The sequence below is a fragment of the Syngnathus leptorhynchus genome, chromosome 6 (assembly GCF_054491065.1).
Source record: "Syngnathus leptorhynchus isolate UIUO chromosome 6, UIUO_Slep, whole genome shotgun sequence".
In the NCBI taxonomy this organism is placed as follows: domain Eukaryota; kingdom Metazoa; phylum Chordata; class Actinopteri; order Syngnathiformes; family Syngnathidae; genus Syngnathus; species Syngnathus leptorhynchus.
The window spans coordinates 8,389,091-8,406,257 of record NC_141200.1 but is presented as its reverse complement, the minus strand read 5'-3'; the positions used below and the strand labels follow the sequence as shown (position 1 = coordinate 8,406,257).

General features: G+C 40.7%; 1 protein-coding gene across 1 annotated transcript; it reads right to left on the bottom strand.

Annotated features, from left to right (window-relative positions):
- Positions 1 to 475: 475 nt before the first annotated feature.
- LOC147055826 (cyclic nucleotide-gated channel beta-1) lies at positions 476 to 16,514 on the bottom strand. Its single transcript, XM_085914261.1, is given in 38 exon segments — positions 476 to 801; positions 961 to 1,159; positions 1,777 to 1,923; positions 2,013 to 2,131; positions 2,402 to 2,485; positions 2,611 to 2,708; positions 2,926 to 3,085; positions 3,159 to 3,300; positions 3,377 to 3,499; positions 3,578 to 3,642; positions 3,725 to 3,811; positions 4,081 to 4,131; positions 4,273 to 4,481; positions 4,673 to 4,876; positions 4,949 to 5,103; positions 5,176 to 5,274; positions 5,411 to 5,443; positions 6,140 to 6,154; positions 6,295 to 6,454; positions 8,056 to 8,083; positions 8,241 to 8,440; positions 8,533 to 8,624; positions 9,907 to 10,056; positions 10,472 to 10,742; positions 11,944 to 11,968; positions 12,071 to 12,146; positions 12,465 to 12,528; positions 12,625 to 12,755; positions 12,838 to 12,922; positions 13,271 to 13,295; positions 13,815 to 13,917; positions 13,993 to 14,012; positions 14,465 to 14,555; positions 14,640 to 14,685; positions 14,757 to 14,787; positions 15,036 to 15,117; positions 15,535 to 15,660; positions 16,451 to 16,514. Coding segments are annotated over 36 exon segments (3,819 nt in total). The 5' UTR covers position 15,117; positions 15,535 to 15,660; positions 16,451 to 16,514; the 3' UTR covers positions 476 to 651.
- Positions 16,515 to 17,167: the final 653 nt, after the last annotated feature.

Genomic DNA, 17,167 nt, shown 5'->3' with positions numbered 1-17,167 from the left:
ATGATTGAAATCTGCTTTTTTAAACTGGTCTTTCACTGTATTAATTAAAGCATCTATACAATTAATTTTCACATTATATGACATAGCCATTAAAACATTAACATTGGACATCCATCCAAAAACAATCCCACACATTATTTTACAAATAAAAAAAAAATGGATAGTATCTCAAAGCCTCATTTTATATGATGAAAGTTATGTTCATATACATGCATACTTGTTTTCGTATATCACCTAAGAAAATAAAACTCTAGCAATGTAAGCTATTGACATCAACACAAAATCAAAGTAAGGCAAACTTGAATTCACAAAAAAATGTAAACATTTACTTTTCAACAACAGCAAAAACAAATACCATATTGGAAAAGTGAAGACATTGGTTGTTGCTCATGTACTAGCCAAATAATGATGCAGCTCAGTCAAGCGGACTCAAAGCAGTTTGAAAGTGTCAATGTATTAGGATTCATTTGCCAACATAAGATAGAATTATCTGAAGAAGCTGCATTGTAAAGAGGATGTGACATCGTTTGTGTCCTTTATCTTTTCCCCTCCAGCATGCCCTCTGCTCTCAGTCATAAGCCCTCAAGGTTGACCTTTGTGTGCACCAGCATGTCATTTGTTTGTTGACTTGACCAACAGTTCTTATTACCATCACACCTTTAACCCACTCTCCTCCTCTTCCTCCTCTCGCTCACACACTGGCATATCCGAGTTGTCAAATGTGGAGAGAAACGTGGTGGAGCTGGCGGGAGTGACTGAGGGCGTGGAAACGGGGGATGGAAGCGGGGACGAGATGGATGCCTGGAAGAGAGCAGAGAAACATTTTAGTCGTCTCAAAATATTTTCGGCGTGTCACTCATACCCTAAGACGCCACTGTAAATTTAAAACGAGGTTAAAACATTTGGACTGAATCAAAATACGGTATAAATGACGGAATGCGGTATTAATACGGTGTCGACCTGCAGCGAGACGCTAGACTTGTTGGTCTTGTCTTTAACTTGAGCCATGGCTCCTTTGAGTCCAGTGGATTTCTCAGTCATCTCTAAGGCCGCTCTTAGCAGTTTAGGAGTCTCTGGCCTTACAGGAGTAACCTGGACCTTCGCAGGCTCCTTGGCTTCCTCTTTGGGATCAGGTTTCTTCTCCTTGGTGAGCATCTTTCTGTAGGGAAAGAATGATGAAAGAATATGCAAAAAGCATGTTTGATTTACAGCACAGGAAGATTTTTTTTTCAGATTATAAATTGCACTTTTTTTCACAGTTTGACTTTAAACTCAGGTCCTACTTGTAGAAATTACAATTAGAGCTCTGACTGGCACTCAAAACTCTGTTTTCTAATTGTGTTTTTTCTGGCAATATTTTTTACTTGCCAACTGTCAGAATAAAGTAGAAGAAATGAAAGCAGAATAAGAACCTATTATCCTCCTGAGACCCAGAGAATAAAAAGTTTTAGAATTTTTTTTTTTTTTTACACCACATAATTCTTAGGGGTGAAAAAACATACAGTAAAAAAACAGCAAAACATATTTTTATTTATTTTTTATTTTGTTGTATTTTTTTATTTATTTTCTACAATATGTCCTTTTGCGAGGACATCAGGACTCAGTTATGTAAGGGCCAACAGGAACTAACACTGTGACTTGTGTGGCTTCAGAGATACCCAAAAAAAAACCACATATGTCCTCTACAGAGAACAAAAATGAATTCTCAGTAAGCTATGGCATTAAGTGTAATGGGCAAGTGTCCCAATACTTCTGTCTGATCCATCTTTTGCATACCTGGTTTTCTTACGCAGCAGTTTCTTGGATTCAGGATAGTGGACCAAAATCTCGTTCAGGTCTTTCTTGTCCAGGATGAAAAGATTGGCAAAGCCGTGAGCGATTACGTTAGCCGTGCGCCTGTTGACCCCGCCCACTGCGAGTAAACTGCCAATCAAAGTGAGACAGAAGGATTCCTATAATAGACGAATAAATACACGCTTGCATCTTTGAAAGCACATTCAAAACATCTTTACCTAATCTCGCCAAAGACGGAGCCAGCACCAAGAGTGACAAAAACTGTCTTCCCATCCGGTCCACCAACCACCTGCACTTCCCCTGCTTTGATGATGTACATCTCCCGACCGACCTCTCCCTGAGGAGGAACGCGTTAAGAGGAAAATACTGAAAAGTATTAAGCAACAGTTGGAGCCTCAATCCGAGAAAGAAATCTCAGAATCTCCTACCAATCACATGACATGTAAAGAGAGAAAAACATTCACAATTGAGACACATCTAGCTGCCACATGTACTTGCTTCCAACAAATTCAGATGTTGGAAATTACACAGAAGACATTTTTCAACTACATACAATGTCCTTTCCTGAAAAGGTTCCCATATGTTTAGAAACCCCTGCAAAACGCACCTTTTTGCAGACATAATCCCCTGGCAGGTAAACAACTGAGCGCAAGCTCTTTAACATGTCAAAGATCATCTGTTGATCACAACCCTGTCAAAAAAGAATCACACTTAACTTAGACTTATGTGTTGGACTGTTGCATGGGATTTATTTCTATTGTTATGACACACAACCATCAATCAAAAAAAAAAAAAAAAACCCTGAAAGACTTCAACCTGAAAGAGAGGGACTTTGCTGATGATGGAGTAATTGACATCAATGGCGATGTCCAGACGCATCTTATCTGGCAACTGTGTCAGCAGCTCCTGCTCGTCTGAATGGTGGACAGTGTTAGAACATCGATGAGTATATCATGATCCAAAGTGATTCAAAATTGTGCCTTTACTAATTTAATAATGGTCAGTTTTGAATTGATCTTGTCTTCAATATTGTTGTACAGTCATCATATTGAAAGCTATTTCTAATATTTTGGCTAGATCATTAGACAGCTCTCTGAACTGATATGTGACTTGAAGGTCTCATGATCTTACCCAGCATGCCTTGAGACTGCCAGGTATAGTTGTACCAGGTTTTGACTCTGTTCTGGACATCTTTGGGGATGCGATACGAAGACATGTATTTAATGGTGTTGTCCATACAGGTACGATAATTTGTCTGACTAGCTGTGGCCGCCCCAACGACGTCTCGCATCTGAGCGGGGAGGGAAAAAAAAAAAGCCTTGATTTTATACCTTTGTCTTGCTACTTTGTTTTTTTTAACATACCTGCCCAATCATGATAGAAAAGACAAAGACTCCCACAAAGTAGTTAATGAGCTGAAAGACGATCTCAAATAGGGTGGTGGGATCTGGCAACCCCCCGATAGTGATGAGGGTCTTCACCGCAAAATAGTAACAGCGAATGTAACTGTGGAGAAAAGACATTCCAACTTAACATATTTGGTTGTTGTCTTTCATTCGCAAAGCCAAATGAAATGACCAACCTGTTGCCTTTGCCATCATACACCCACTTTGTGGAACCCAGTCCTTTGAAGGCAGAGCCCCAGTAGTAGAGGCAGGCGTTGCAGTGGAGACAGTAGAGGAGATACGTGGTGGTCCGGATCACCCTGAAACATAAAAAGATAAGACTTTGAAATTTTAAGAGGAGTCCAACATTACTGCTGAATGAGATCACGACAGCTTACCTGTAGACGTAGGCTTTGGTCAAGATGGCCTCTAAACGCTCATTGAATTCAAAGAATGAGTTGAGCTAGTGAGTAGTGATAGAAAACACGATTAATCTCAGTACAATTCTTGTCCATTTTTTTTTTTTTTAACAGGACAATACTTACTTTGAGTAACCGGGGCAGACGCAGTAGTGGGTTGATGCCAGTTTTGAAATAGAAGAGCTCCAGCGGAACAAGACTAGCCACATCAAACTGAAAAACACATCAAATGTAATGAATATTGTAAAAAAATATATTTATATAATATTCATAATTAATTTTGATGTCAAATGTTCAGAGTTTTGCCGTATAATACATTATTGTGAGAAATTAATGGAAATGTTCCTCCCTTCGCTGAACCATTACTTTTGTTGCCAATTAATTAGTTGTCCATGAATCGATGCACCTCTATTGCATACATATTTTAACAAATACGCAAAGCCCATTATGACTAAACACACTGTTTTAACAAATAAACTTACCTTAAAACGTTTGGATTTCATGTAATTCTTTCTCATTTCTTTTGTGTCGCACTGTTTAGAAAAAACAAACATATGCAATTAGAAACATTGTAGATGATAAAAAAAAAAAAAAAAAACTCACAGCTGACTCAGAACAGTCATTGAAATTTTGCCATGAGATAGCGATTAATTAGGGAATATTTTGCCACTCACAACGATGTCCCCTCCTCGGATAAACTGCAGACGTGGCTGGAAGACGGTGATGTCCAGGATGTAAATAAGGTCACAAAGGTAATCAGTCAGCAGCCAGTAATAGATATTGCTTGGTGTCTGGTAGGGGAAAGCCCAACGCACTGGGATAAACCACACATTCCAGTTCCACGCCAGAGATACCAAGAACATCCACAGGACATACATTAAATCTGGGGGGGGAAAAGATGCACATAAGGAAGATGCTCGGAGTGGCGTTGAGAGATAGAGAGAAAAAAAAATCGTGACATTACAAAGAAGCAGGATCTTGTTTTGGAACTTTTGCCAATGCTAAGCTAAAGCATGCTAATAATGTATTGAGGAACAATGGTGGTGAGGAAGTAGGGAGAGGGGTCATCCTCACTGGTGAAAGGGTCGATGCTGGCGGGGAAGCGGAAGCGCACAAAGGCTCGTGTCCGTCGAGGGGATTTCACCTGCCGCTCGGACTTCTCCTCCTCTGGCTCACTGTCGGCTCTTCCTCCTGAAGGACCAGGGTGTTCCTCAGAAACTTCCTTGTCCGCACGTTGCGTATTGGGAGCGGGGTGCATCGTTTGGGCCTTTTGAGGAGCTGGCGAAGGGACACAGGTCATGAGCAAAGAGCGCTGGGGGTCACACGAGGTTACTTTTATGTCTCACTCACAGGGGATGATGCTGTCCTCGTCAGAGCTGTCAGGGTCGATGAGTTTCTCTTTGGCCTTCTCTGTCCTCTCTTTAAACATGCGGACCAGCTCCTGAAGACGCTCATTGACCACAGCGCTGGTCTGACTGGCAGACGATGACGGACGTTCTCGCAAGCTTCGAAATCATCGAGGCACGTCGTCACGGGGACGCCTGCTACGGTATCGACCGTGTTTGTTTGGTACTCACGGGTCATCGGAGCTGTGGATGCTGGACTGGCTGGGCCAGGCTGTGATTGGGATGCCTGCTTCCTCCTCATCATCTTCACTTTGAGATTGCAGCTTCCTACTACGTGAGAATAGTTAGAAATTGTTTAGTCATTGTTTCATACTATTTTGCTGACGCGCGCAGACACTGTGATGGATGGGAACGAGCGGGAAGGAGCAACAGGAAGTGGAGAAAGATGGATCATCAAAGGTCTTACATTTTTGTGCGGACAGTCCTACGATTTCCTCCACTAATGTACGTGATTGGAGCAAAGATTGAGAAACAGTAATGAGAGCGTGAAAAAAATCCAGAGACAAAAATCAAATAAGGATAAAATGATCAAATGTGGTCAACAGATTGAAGTCGCCAAAATGCAGGGCTGACATCCGTTTATTGACTTTTGCCTCTTTATGTTGATCAATAGTGGCTAAAATCAACCCAGAGTCACGATCACAACAAATGACAACAACAGCACAAGATGCTTTACAAGTCATTTTAACAAACTGAAACATCACAACAAAATTGTGTTCTGCACAAACCACGAGTGTTGCTATGTTTTTTAGAATTTCACCTGAACCTTAAAGGTCTTTGTTACTTGAAGCATATTGTTTAGATATGTAAACATATTGTTTAAAGTAACCCAATGAGATCTGCAGGACACTTAGTAAAGCAAATACAGCATTGCAGGAGAAGGGACAGTAGAGGGCGGAAGAGACAATTTACACAACAGGAAAATGTGAAGCATTTCATTCCAACCATTGTTCCAAAAAAATGAAATCCCAAATGATTTGCATATCATTTGATTGTGGACAGAAATGTTTCACTTGCAGATAAGCCAACATGACATTCATGAGAAACTAGCACACACTGCAGGAATACATTGACTGCACATCCATTGCAGGGCCAACAAACACTACAATCCAAACACTCCGTGCAACCTTCTTACTCTTTATCTCCTTTGCTGCTGATGCAAAATAGAGAGATAAAAACATACAAAAAGTTCATATTTTTATCATAAAGGTGCCCCGCCCCTAAGTGCCACTATTTCATAAATAACAGTATTTAACCCAAAAAAAAAAAAAGTAGTTTGTTGTCTTTTACCTTTGTCGCCCTCCTGCTGGGGTGACGGGGACAGTCAGGGTTGTTAGTCTGGGATCCTGCGGGGTGAGGAGTTCCTCCCCTTTCCCCTCCGCGGCGCTCTCGCAGTGCGAGTCGACATCCTCGATATTGACTGCTGGACGGAGGCTGAGTCGAGAACTATCTGTGGAAGTTTTCAGAGAAAGATGTTAAAAAGGAGAGCCAAGAGAAAGATTTGCACATATATGCTCATAGCAAAGCAAAAGCACAGCTGATTGGAGAGGAATACTCGAGGAACTCTGAATTAGGTCATCTATTATTGTATTCTGATAGCTCATCTAATAAAGGATCTGGATCATCCCGTTCAAATGAGCCAGCCTCACTAAATCCAAAATGTCTCCTCCATACCAGTTAAAGCAGTATCAAAACATTTAAAAGATGGTTTGAAGAGTTCATCTATACAAATTCACAACATAATTTTGGAATGATGTTTGGTAATTTGAAAAATGGCCAATGAGGTGAAACAAGACATCAAGAGTTCATGAGATGACTCAGAGTTGATGTCATTAAGGCAGAAAAAAAAATGAACATAAATATAAATTGAGTTATAATACAACAGCGGTGTGCAGTGAAAGTACAAAGATGGATGCCAGACAATTTTCTTCCAGTGAAAGTGTCTGGTTTTTTTTTTTTTCCCACACGATAACATTATCCTTTCACACAGTTATAGCAGCAAATCTTTTTTTCAGATCAACTCCTCAAAAGGCTGGTTTAGAAACAAAAAATATATTTTGGCTAGCCTTCCATTCATTTTCTATATCGTGTTTATCCTTGTAGTAGGGGCTTCAATAAACCTACATTTTATAGTAACCTAATCCAAAAGTAACTTTAAGGAGCTCAATTTTGAGGTCCACTGATTCACCTGTGCGTCTTATTGGCGAAATGTGTGAGTCATCTTCAATGAAGAAGGCCGGGTTAGAGAGACCCGAAAGCTGGCGGGGCAGCGAGTCGAGCTGCTTGGATGGGGGGGTGACAATCGGCGGCAGGCGAGGGTAGGCGGGGACATTTGGCAAGTCAAGGGCGCTGCCATTGGGCGAGGACGGAGATGGGGTACGGGAGCGGAGTTGATGGCGCGAAGGAGGGAGAGGGCCTTGTCTAGCAAAAGCGTTGAGTTCCAAGTCCTGCTTTTGTTTTTGCTGTTGTTGTCGTTTCTTAGGCATCTTGAGGAATAAGGCTGTTGAAGCGGCTCCGGATGTTGCCCAGGTACTCCTGCGTTCTGATGGGAAACTGGGAGAGCTTCTGAGGAATGTTTGCCAAGCTCCGGTAGGCCGCCGTCAGACCGGCGCCGACCGAGGAGGTGGCGGTGGAGGCTGCGGGCAAGAGCTCGCTCAGACTGCGGGCAAGGTCACGAGGAACCTGCGTGAGTCGGATCTGAGAGAGCTCTTGGCGCAGCTCGGGCGGCAGAGAGGGTAAATGCTTGGTGATGTCGGACAGCTGGGCGGGTAGTTTAGGCATGGGGGGGATCTTGGCACGGGAGATGCCGTTCTCTTTGAAGAAGGCGTTGATATTGCCCAGGCACTCGGAAGTGTGAGGGATGCGCATCAGGCAGCTCTTAAATGCATCACAGCTTACTGGCGCTACACAGGACACAAGTGCATAGGATATATACTGTCAGCAATAATGTTGGGTAAGGAATGCATGCTATCAATGATGTTTATTGCTATCTGCTAGCACAACTCTGCTGTAAAAATGAGCCACACCCAAATGACGATACTCGCCACTTACCCCCACAATCATCTTCAGTGGCATCCTCCTGCAAAAGACAAAGCATACAAATCAATCCTGCACTATGACACCTCGTGGAAATGAAGATGGAAGAATATCCAGAAGAAAAGTTGCCGTATGTTCTTCATAGAGCTAAAACCGTTGCAAATTTGGCTTGTTATGTTCATTGCATGTGTGTTTGTTACTTTTTCGTCAGTCTTGGTGCCTTGAATGTCTTTGTCAGCTTTCTGTGGCTGCTGGGTCACAGGCTCAGCCTGTGGAACTTCTTCTCGGCTCGGGACCACTGCTTGTTGAACGCACTCCGGTTCAGAAACCTTCACTGGTTCAGGTCTCGGAGGGGGGGACGGGGATATCCCTTGCGGCTCTGCCTCCTTTTCCGGCTCTCCTTACATGGAATTAAAAAATTGGCGTCATCACACAATGTAAATGATATGTGAAGATGTTTTTTTACTGACCGATGCGTGTCGTGCAATTTACTGTATGTCTGCTATTCTATACCTTCCTCAATGCCGATTTCCTCCTCAGGGTTGCTTTCTTCCTGCTCTTCAACAGCAAGAAGCTCCTCTGTTCTGCAGGTAAAAAGCATTACTTTTTTATTTAGAAAGCCCCATTATGTCTTAGCCCTATTACAAAAACATGGGGCCCTATTTTTGTGTTTAGGGCAAGTCTACTGCAAAGGACATTGTAACTGTCATTTTCTTGTGGCATTTAAGAAATGGACGTTTGCGCCGTTGTGTGAGTGAAAACAAGAAACTTGATTCGTGGTCAATCGAAGCAGCTTCCCTCATTCCCTTTAAATTCATCGCGGGAGTCCCGTGCAGTCCGCATGTTGAAAACAGAAATTTGCTAGCTCTATCGCTTACTACATTGGTTGTATTGTTTTTTTTTTGTTTGTATTTGTATTTATTTTTAGCTGTGGATGGACGGACAGATAGATCATTTACTTATTTTTGACATTGGAGACATTGTGTTTTATAATATCACCCTTAATAAATGTTCATTCATAAATTGTGGTTGATAAAAACTATTTTTAAAAGTCAATTTAAAATGTAATTCTCCAAAGGTTCCAGATCCATAGCAACCGTGCTGATAAACAACTCCCTCTGTCTTCATCATAATTAAATCCAAATTAGTACATACATAACATAAGACGGTGTGTGTGTGTGTGTGTGTGTGTGTGTGTGTGTGTGTGTGTGTGTGTGTGTGTGTGTGTGTGTGTGTGTGTGTGTGTGTGTGTGTACTTTCACCACCTTTAGCCAGGATTAGTGTACCATTTGCAGTGGCCAGAAATGATTTAGCTATATCATCTCATAGAATATTACAATAGAATTTTTAAAATATAATTATAAGATTCAAAAGCAAGCATCAATTGACGACATGACGTAATACTCACTTTATCTGCCAATGTTCATGATGCATTTGTTTTCATAAAAAAAATCCATCAGGCATTCGATTGCAGCTTATTAAAAGAGATCTCCTTAAAATGTAGCCAAGCAAGGAGCAAAATATTCCTTTTTATGTCTTTGTGTGTCAGGCCAAACAGAACAGCGGCAGCAGGTGTGCAGGTTACTGTGGGAACCATGGGGACAGAGGAAGGCAAGAAGGGGAGGGCTGTTGCTAAGGGAAGCTGCGGTTGCTAGGGTGTGATGCTGTGATAGTGCATAGAGCACATAACAAGACACTCATGGGATTTGGAATGGAAGCTTTGCTTTAAACCTTGTTGAACTCACACAAGGATTTGCTCAGTCACTGGTGGCTCTTCTTCTAAAACTTGCAGTCTGAAAAAAACATTGAGCACGGTCATGTGTCAACTATACACAAATACACAAGCTGAAGAAAAGGGACACATACTCTGCGTCGGGTTCTTCCAACATCTCTTGGCTCCCCAGTGATAGTTTGATGGATTGACCCTCGCTGGCCAGCTGTCTTACGGCCATCTCGGCCGTCTGTCTCGCCACTTCTGCGGCCATGAGGGTCATTTCTATGCGCTCCTGCTGCAAACTAACAAAAAAAACAAATTGTGCTGAATCTTATTGGTTGGAGCTAACTTGTGCTTCAAACTAAAGGGACTGGTTTCAATTATGTCCATATAAGTAGTTGGGTCTCTGAAAAGGCCACCCTTCATATCAAATATTAAACAATCAAGTGGGTGGAGAACCATTAAAATAAAAATAAAACTTCAAAATGGATCCAAGATGCTTCACTTTGGGAGTAGTGTCATTTACATCTGTGCAATTTATGATTTGAAAAAAATGCACCAAAAAGTCAGATTAGTCTGAGGTCTGCTTTCTACCCTATCCTGTTTATTATTTCACAATTTTCATTGGTAGGTTTCCTCAGACCACACTAACACTAATTTACTAGTCTAAATAAAAAAAAAAAAAGATATACAATACTGATACTCATGAGAACCTACCGTTCCTCCATGGTGGCCAAGGCCACATCCTCAGCCTCCCGCCTGATGCTTTCAATGAACGGTGTCCAGCGTCCTGTCTGGGTCTCAGCATCCTCCTGAAGAATTGGAGCCAAAGCCGGGCGGGATGCTTGCTTTGACTCAGCACACCTGTTTTGGTGCATGGAGGAACTCCTCTGTGCTATGCTCTGCTGTGTGTGGGTTGAGGTCATGTGGCCCTCGCTGTCTGAATCCACGTCTTCTAACACCATGTCAGGATTGAGTTTGGTAGAGGCTAAGAAAGAATGGCAGAGTCATTTTGTATGGAAAGAGAACATAGTGGAAAATGAACTCTTTAGATTTTTGCAACGCTCTCAAATCCACAGCCAGTGAGATAAGGTGAGTCAAACAAGAAGGCTCTCATGCAGTGACTTTTTATTTGCATGACAGCTCGTTTTATTTTAATTCGAGAGTTTAAGGATGATTTATTTCCCCACCAACAAAACAACACCTCCTCCACGTGCCACATTTCACAGTTTAAGGCCAAAGACACAAATCAAGTGCATCAAAACACCTTATTTATTTAATTTCTTTGTATAAATTATTGGACATGCACAAAACTGTCTAATGAAATTCACATACAGTATTTATATGACAGTCATTACTCCTAACATTCAGTATAAATAGGGTTAATTGTATAACATGATTTCAATGAAAATATACTTTTCAAGTAGTGCAACAAATAACACGATGAAATATATGCATAGCTGCCACAATATTAAGCATTCATGAATTTTCTTGATTGTGTCAGAAAAGCGGGAAATGTACTTATGTAGTTCCATTTTTATAATAAATCGTGAGCTTTAAGAGTGTATTTAGTGTGTCATGTGTCAAAGGTCGCTGGCCAGCCTATGCCAGCCGACTTTGGACGAGTTCCTGAACAGGTCGCGGCCCAATTGCAGCGCTCACGTGCATGGACAAACAACCATTCACATTCTCGCAACTACGGACAATTTAGTCTTGAAAACAAGGTTTTAATAATGTGGGTTTAGCGGTCGTGAATGGTAGAGAACATAATATAATTTTCAACAAATGCTTTACATTCATATTGAACTGTATTGAATACAGTTAGGTGAGTTGAATATTCTTGTTACATTTTCCAGCTGCCTTGCGTCCTATCATTGCGTGTGAATTAAAAAGCTGCAGTAGTGCCACAAAGCTTAATGCTAAGTGTCTCTATGTACGCGTGAGGACGCTAACGTCCCCCAGCCGTCTCCTCCTGCTGTTCAAGGGGCTCGCAGCGCCTTCCCCCCTAAAACAGAAGGAGAAGAGGCACTGAGTTAAGCTCCGAACGTCCTTACTGCTTATTGTGGGGGGGAGAAAAAAAAAAAAAATAGAAATACAACTAATGCTGGATCACTTGGCTGAACTGAACTGTGAATTGTGGCTTTGAGGAAACCATCGAGCTAGCAAAGATCGTACTAAGTGCAACTCACCTTTCTTCAGAACATCTGCTGTGGCCTGTGAGCAGAGCACACAAAGTTAGAATCAATGTGCAAAGAAGGAACTGAGAGATGCACAATAGGAGGTCAACAACAAAAAAAGAGGGGGGTCAAAACTTACCTCGGCATCATTTTGGGGTGGAAGAACAGGCTGAGGGAGCTTCAAGCCAAGCCCTGACACAAACCAGCCAACCATCCTGAAGAGAAACACTCTAATCAAGCTCTCCGTAATTCGTCTTTAACCTATCACCTTCAAACTGATATTAAATGGGAGTATAAAGTATAAAGAACAAGAAATACAGTATGTAAAGCAGAAAAGGTGTGGGACGTTAGAAATGAAGTCTCTAAAATATGAATAGATGAAAACAAAGAGTGTAAAGAATCAGAACAACATGAGGACAAAGTGTAAAAAATAAAATAAAATAAATAAAAAGTGAAAAAAAAAAAATCCACAATGGAAGGCTGTAAAAGGCAAAATGAAGCATGCTGGAGGCCACTAAAGGAGGTCAACCTACCCTGAGGCCTTGTTATCGGTGTCCAGTGTGATTCCACTTAGAGATTCAGGTGGTGGAGAAAGAACTGCAGCAGAAATGATTTCAAAAAATAAGTGAGTGACCTCCTCATCATGGTGTCAGATGTGATGCGCAAATAAGTTCAAAATGTGACTCCTCCCACCAGGGAACGTAAAGTATGTACTTTTGTCCAAAGATGAACGAGGAGTCTTTTTGGCTTTCGGCTCAATGGGCACGGAACTAGCGGGGATTAGAATTGGCTGAGGGATCTTCTGCTTGATCCACGTCACCACGCTGCAGCAGACAGAGACAATTATAGTCAATTGTTGTTGCCGTGATGCTTACAAATGTACGGCAAGAGCTGATGAATCCTCACTTTGGGGGGAACACCTCCTCAGTCTCCTCTGCCTCTTCTTCTGATAACATTTCCACTACAGGGATGTGTGGGAGCGGGTCATAATCTGGACACATGGGTGCTGGAGAATTACTTTTAAAAAGTAGTCAACAAGTGACATTAGAGTATAAATTATATTTCATTGGAGGAAAAAAACCAAATCTGTTCTTTTTGTAAGATTGAACATAACACAGTAGTTAAGTCATAATTTACTCAAATAAATATTTGTATGAAAAACACCAAGCTACACATTTAAAACAATCAAATGACAACAGTGAGTATGGCCATAATCTTCTTGTGCTGAATAATATACACTCATAATATAATATAATAATATTAGAATAATAATATAAATCAAAATGACTAATGTTGGGACGGTCATAAGGACTATTGCACTGACAAAGTCAAAACTTACCTGGCATCGTTGCAACTTCGCACACCTGTAATACACACAGAAAAACACACAACCTTGTCTTAATCATCATAACATCTTGAATCATCATTTTATGGTCAATAGTTTAGTTGGCTACTGTTAGCATGCTGCTGTATGCACTTGTACAAGCTTAACCTGCGCTAGAATGTTTTAAAAATGTTTTGGAGTGAAAAAGATTTTGTGAGTGTAGGATGATAAAAAAAATAGGGTCATTTTAAATAAAGTCATCGGTGCTTATGTAGTATGACTTCCATTGTTGCCATTCTTTACATTTTCCTTTGTCGTCAGACCAAAGAGCACAACACGTACACCTTGCAGACACAACTAAATTATAGGTTAATTGCCTAATTGGTAAATCCCCTCTAAAGTTCTTCCATTTACGTTGCAGGTCAAACTGATCCACTTTAAAATTTGAAAATCACCCCCCTCACAAAAAATAATAATAATAATACAACAAAATAAAGCTTCTTCAACTGTTTTTTTTTTCCAGATTTTCTAGGAGAAAAAGTGCAAATTTTCATCTCACCTCTGTGTGCTCTTCTTCTTTGCCATTGTCTTCTCTGTACTTGTCGTCGGGATGTGGTAGCACCTTTGTCAGACTTTGAGTGACCCATCCCATCACTCCCGACCTGGGACACGGACATTAAGCAATTCAGCTTCTAGCAATAGCCACAGAATGTGTACTTTGTTCGTTCAAACTTTACCTTTCTCCATCCCCAATAGACTGGTGGAAAGAAAATGAAAATAGATGACTTGTAGAATGATGAACAGGCAAAATAGCTTCACTTCTTTGACACAACAGATTGTATTATGTATGTCATGCAAATAAATAAATATATGCCACATTTGTCAGGGATGGTTTTCATCTACATGTGCTTGATTATTAAACAGATATGATTAAGTTTGGATTTTTTGGAATTGGAGTAATGGCATTTGAATTGCAAAATTTACCTGCAATCTGCTTGGTTTTTTTTAAACATCTATTTTTTAATACGTTTTGCCCAGTGGCTATATTAGAGCATGGATAGGCAACTCAAGTGTGTTGCAACAGGGAGACATAGAAAAACACGCAGGACATGCCTACCTCAAGGATTAGCGCAAATATTTTAGTCTTATCAAAACAGTACAACTGAAAGATCATCCGGTTCTATTATGGGATGGTATTTAACATGTCACCTTGTTGTCGAGGTGAGGTGATCCGGCAGGTTGAGGCAGGGTGCTTGCAAAGCTATTGGACAGCCAACCTAAGACTCCCACCTGGGACTGACTGGAAAACAGTCGTGAAAACTGCATATGCATATATACGCTCACAAATTGCTAAGCATTGAGAGACTTGAAAAAAAAACTTTACCTGTCTTCTGAAGCATCACCCGTACCCTTCAGTGGAGGACTCTTGACTGTGTTGGATAGTTGGTATTAGAATAATCATAACCCACACAAGAAATGAAATATGATATAGAATTCATACCATCTTTGTTTTTGGGGAGTTCTTGTTTAATCTGAGACACAGAGAAAAGTATTTAGAGTGAATGCAGACGCGTTTAAGAGTTTCGAAATGTGTCTGTCTTTCCCTTGCCTTTATCTATACCACCCATTATGGATTAAAATTTGTTACCTACAGAGATTCTGATTATTAAATGTATTCAGATTATTAAAGTTGTGTTTTGCTAGTCAATTTTGAGCAAGAGGATGAAAAACGCTGACATCATCAAGAGCCAAGAGTGTTCATGTGTGTGTACGTGTTTACCCCAGCAGGAGTCTTGATATCTGCATCTGTTTGAGGAGGTCCAGGGGGATGAGGGACCACTTTCACCACCCAGTTGAACATCCTATTGAAACACACACAGGCACACAAGTCCTTTGTCACGATTCAATTACGATAATGATCACAATTAAGATGACTGACCGAGAGCCCTAAGGAGATGTTTGAGTTTGTATGTACTTTATTATTTCTTCTATTCACATTATGTAAATGCTGTACAAAAAAGGCAGTAAAGTGGTAAAAAGGAAGCATTTTGCCTTCCCAGACGGAAGAACATTGTTCTCAGAATGAAAGAAGGCTTCAATGCTAGAGATTTGCATATGTGCTGAGTAATATCTCCACTGTGGCATGTTGGGATAATCCACGTCTGTAACAGGGCACCAGGTTAGTGAAATACTTAAGTGTCTGCTCGTACGTATGTGCACTAAATATTATCATTATTAACATGAATATTACAAACAAAGTCAACTGTGTCATTTCCTACCTGAGGGTCTACAGGTGGCCTAGCATGTCCCTGGTGATCCACAGCTCTCTGGGGATTTTCCACAGCGACTGCTCGACGCTAACTGGATTAAGGAGCACCGCTTGAAGGTTAAGGTCCAATCTGGGCCTCGAAGACAGATTGAGGATGAGTAAAGTGTGACGAGGACGTCATCCGATCTAAGCAATGAAAACGGTTGCTACGTTCAACAGGGAAGTTGTCGTTGTGGGTGTCCAATTCAATCACCTGTCACAAGTTTCTTTTTTATAAATTGGATTTTGTGTATTATTCATGAATTCTTCTTTCAGTCATTCTTTATATTGAACATTGGATAGGCCTGGAGAAGTGTATACCTCACTATTGTCCCATCTAGTCAGTTAACCCATCCCATCCTCAATGGGACTCTAATTTCTTTGTCTGCGTCAAGTAAATCAAAAACGACATATTAATTGTCCTGCTAACATATATATTTGACAAAATATAGGTCATGGCTTACATAACCAGTAGTTTGTTATATGAATTCTGCATCTATTGGAACTATAAAGTGCATGGCAAAAGGTCAACGCGCTTAGCATACTGTATATGTGCAAAAGATTGAGAAATGTTTGAATTATTTGATTTAACCTCCCTAAATCTTAATGGAATCATTTAACATAGAGGGAATCTCTTCTCATTTCTATATCAAATTTAGTTTATTGTTTTATGTGTAATGTTTTACTTTCTCCAAGAGATGACTGGTAGGTTTTCTTGTTTGCGTTAATCATAAAATATTTTACTCTGTGTGTGGATTTACTCTATATACAGTAATATGAGTTGCACTTTTTATATCAGACTACTATAATGATGCATTCTTTTTACACAGGTTGCAAAAATACATGTGTGTCAGGTAGAAAGACCTTCTTCAAGTCCAGCAGGTCACCTTGGAAAGATTCCAGTTCTTTGCAGGAGAAAGAGGAGTAGAAGGTTGCAGGATGCAGATCCCATTATGTGCTCAGCAGGGGATAAGCTGCGAGAACGGGAAGATGGTACCATCACTGGCCTCAATCTTAACTCAACATCTGGATAATACGGAAGACAAAGTTCATGTTAGGATATTCTATCGTATAAGTAGAAGACGAAAGGAAGTCACACGTACAAGTGTGCTTGTGAAAACAGTGAGGAGAAGAAGGAAAAAAAAAAGCCACTATAGGTGCAATGGCTGATCTGTGACACGAGCTCATCCTGATTAACTGTGACACAAAGTCATGCAGGAAGGGATACTTGCCGTCACAAAACAGACAGCACAGAATAAATACTATGTAGCAAAACTAAAAAGGCTTTTTTTTAACAATAAAAATTCAAACTGCCTTTTTGTTTTCATTATGTGTTGCAGGTGAATTCACCCTCACCCGGTTAATTTTGGACAACAGGCGCACTGGCGTAGCTAGGATGTTTTTCTTGGGAAGGCTGTGGGATTTGTTTTTATTTTTATTTTTTACAAACCCCAAAATTCTTCAGAAAACACTGAGATATATTCATTCATTATGTTCCTTAAGGAGGAAATGATGAAAAAAGATCCAGAGGAAAAAAAACAGAAAATACCAATGATCTGTTCTGGCACCCAGGGAGGTTAGAGTGCCCTTGCGGAACCCCTTAT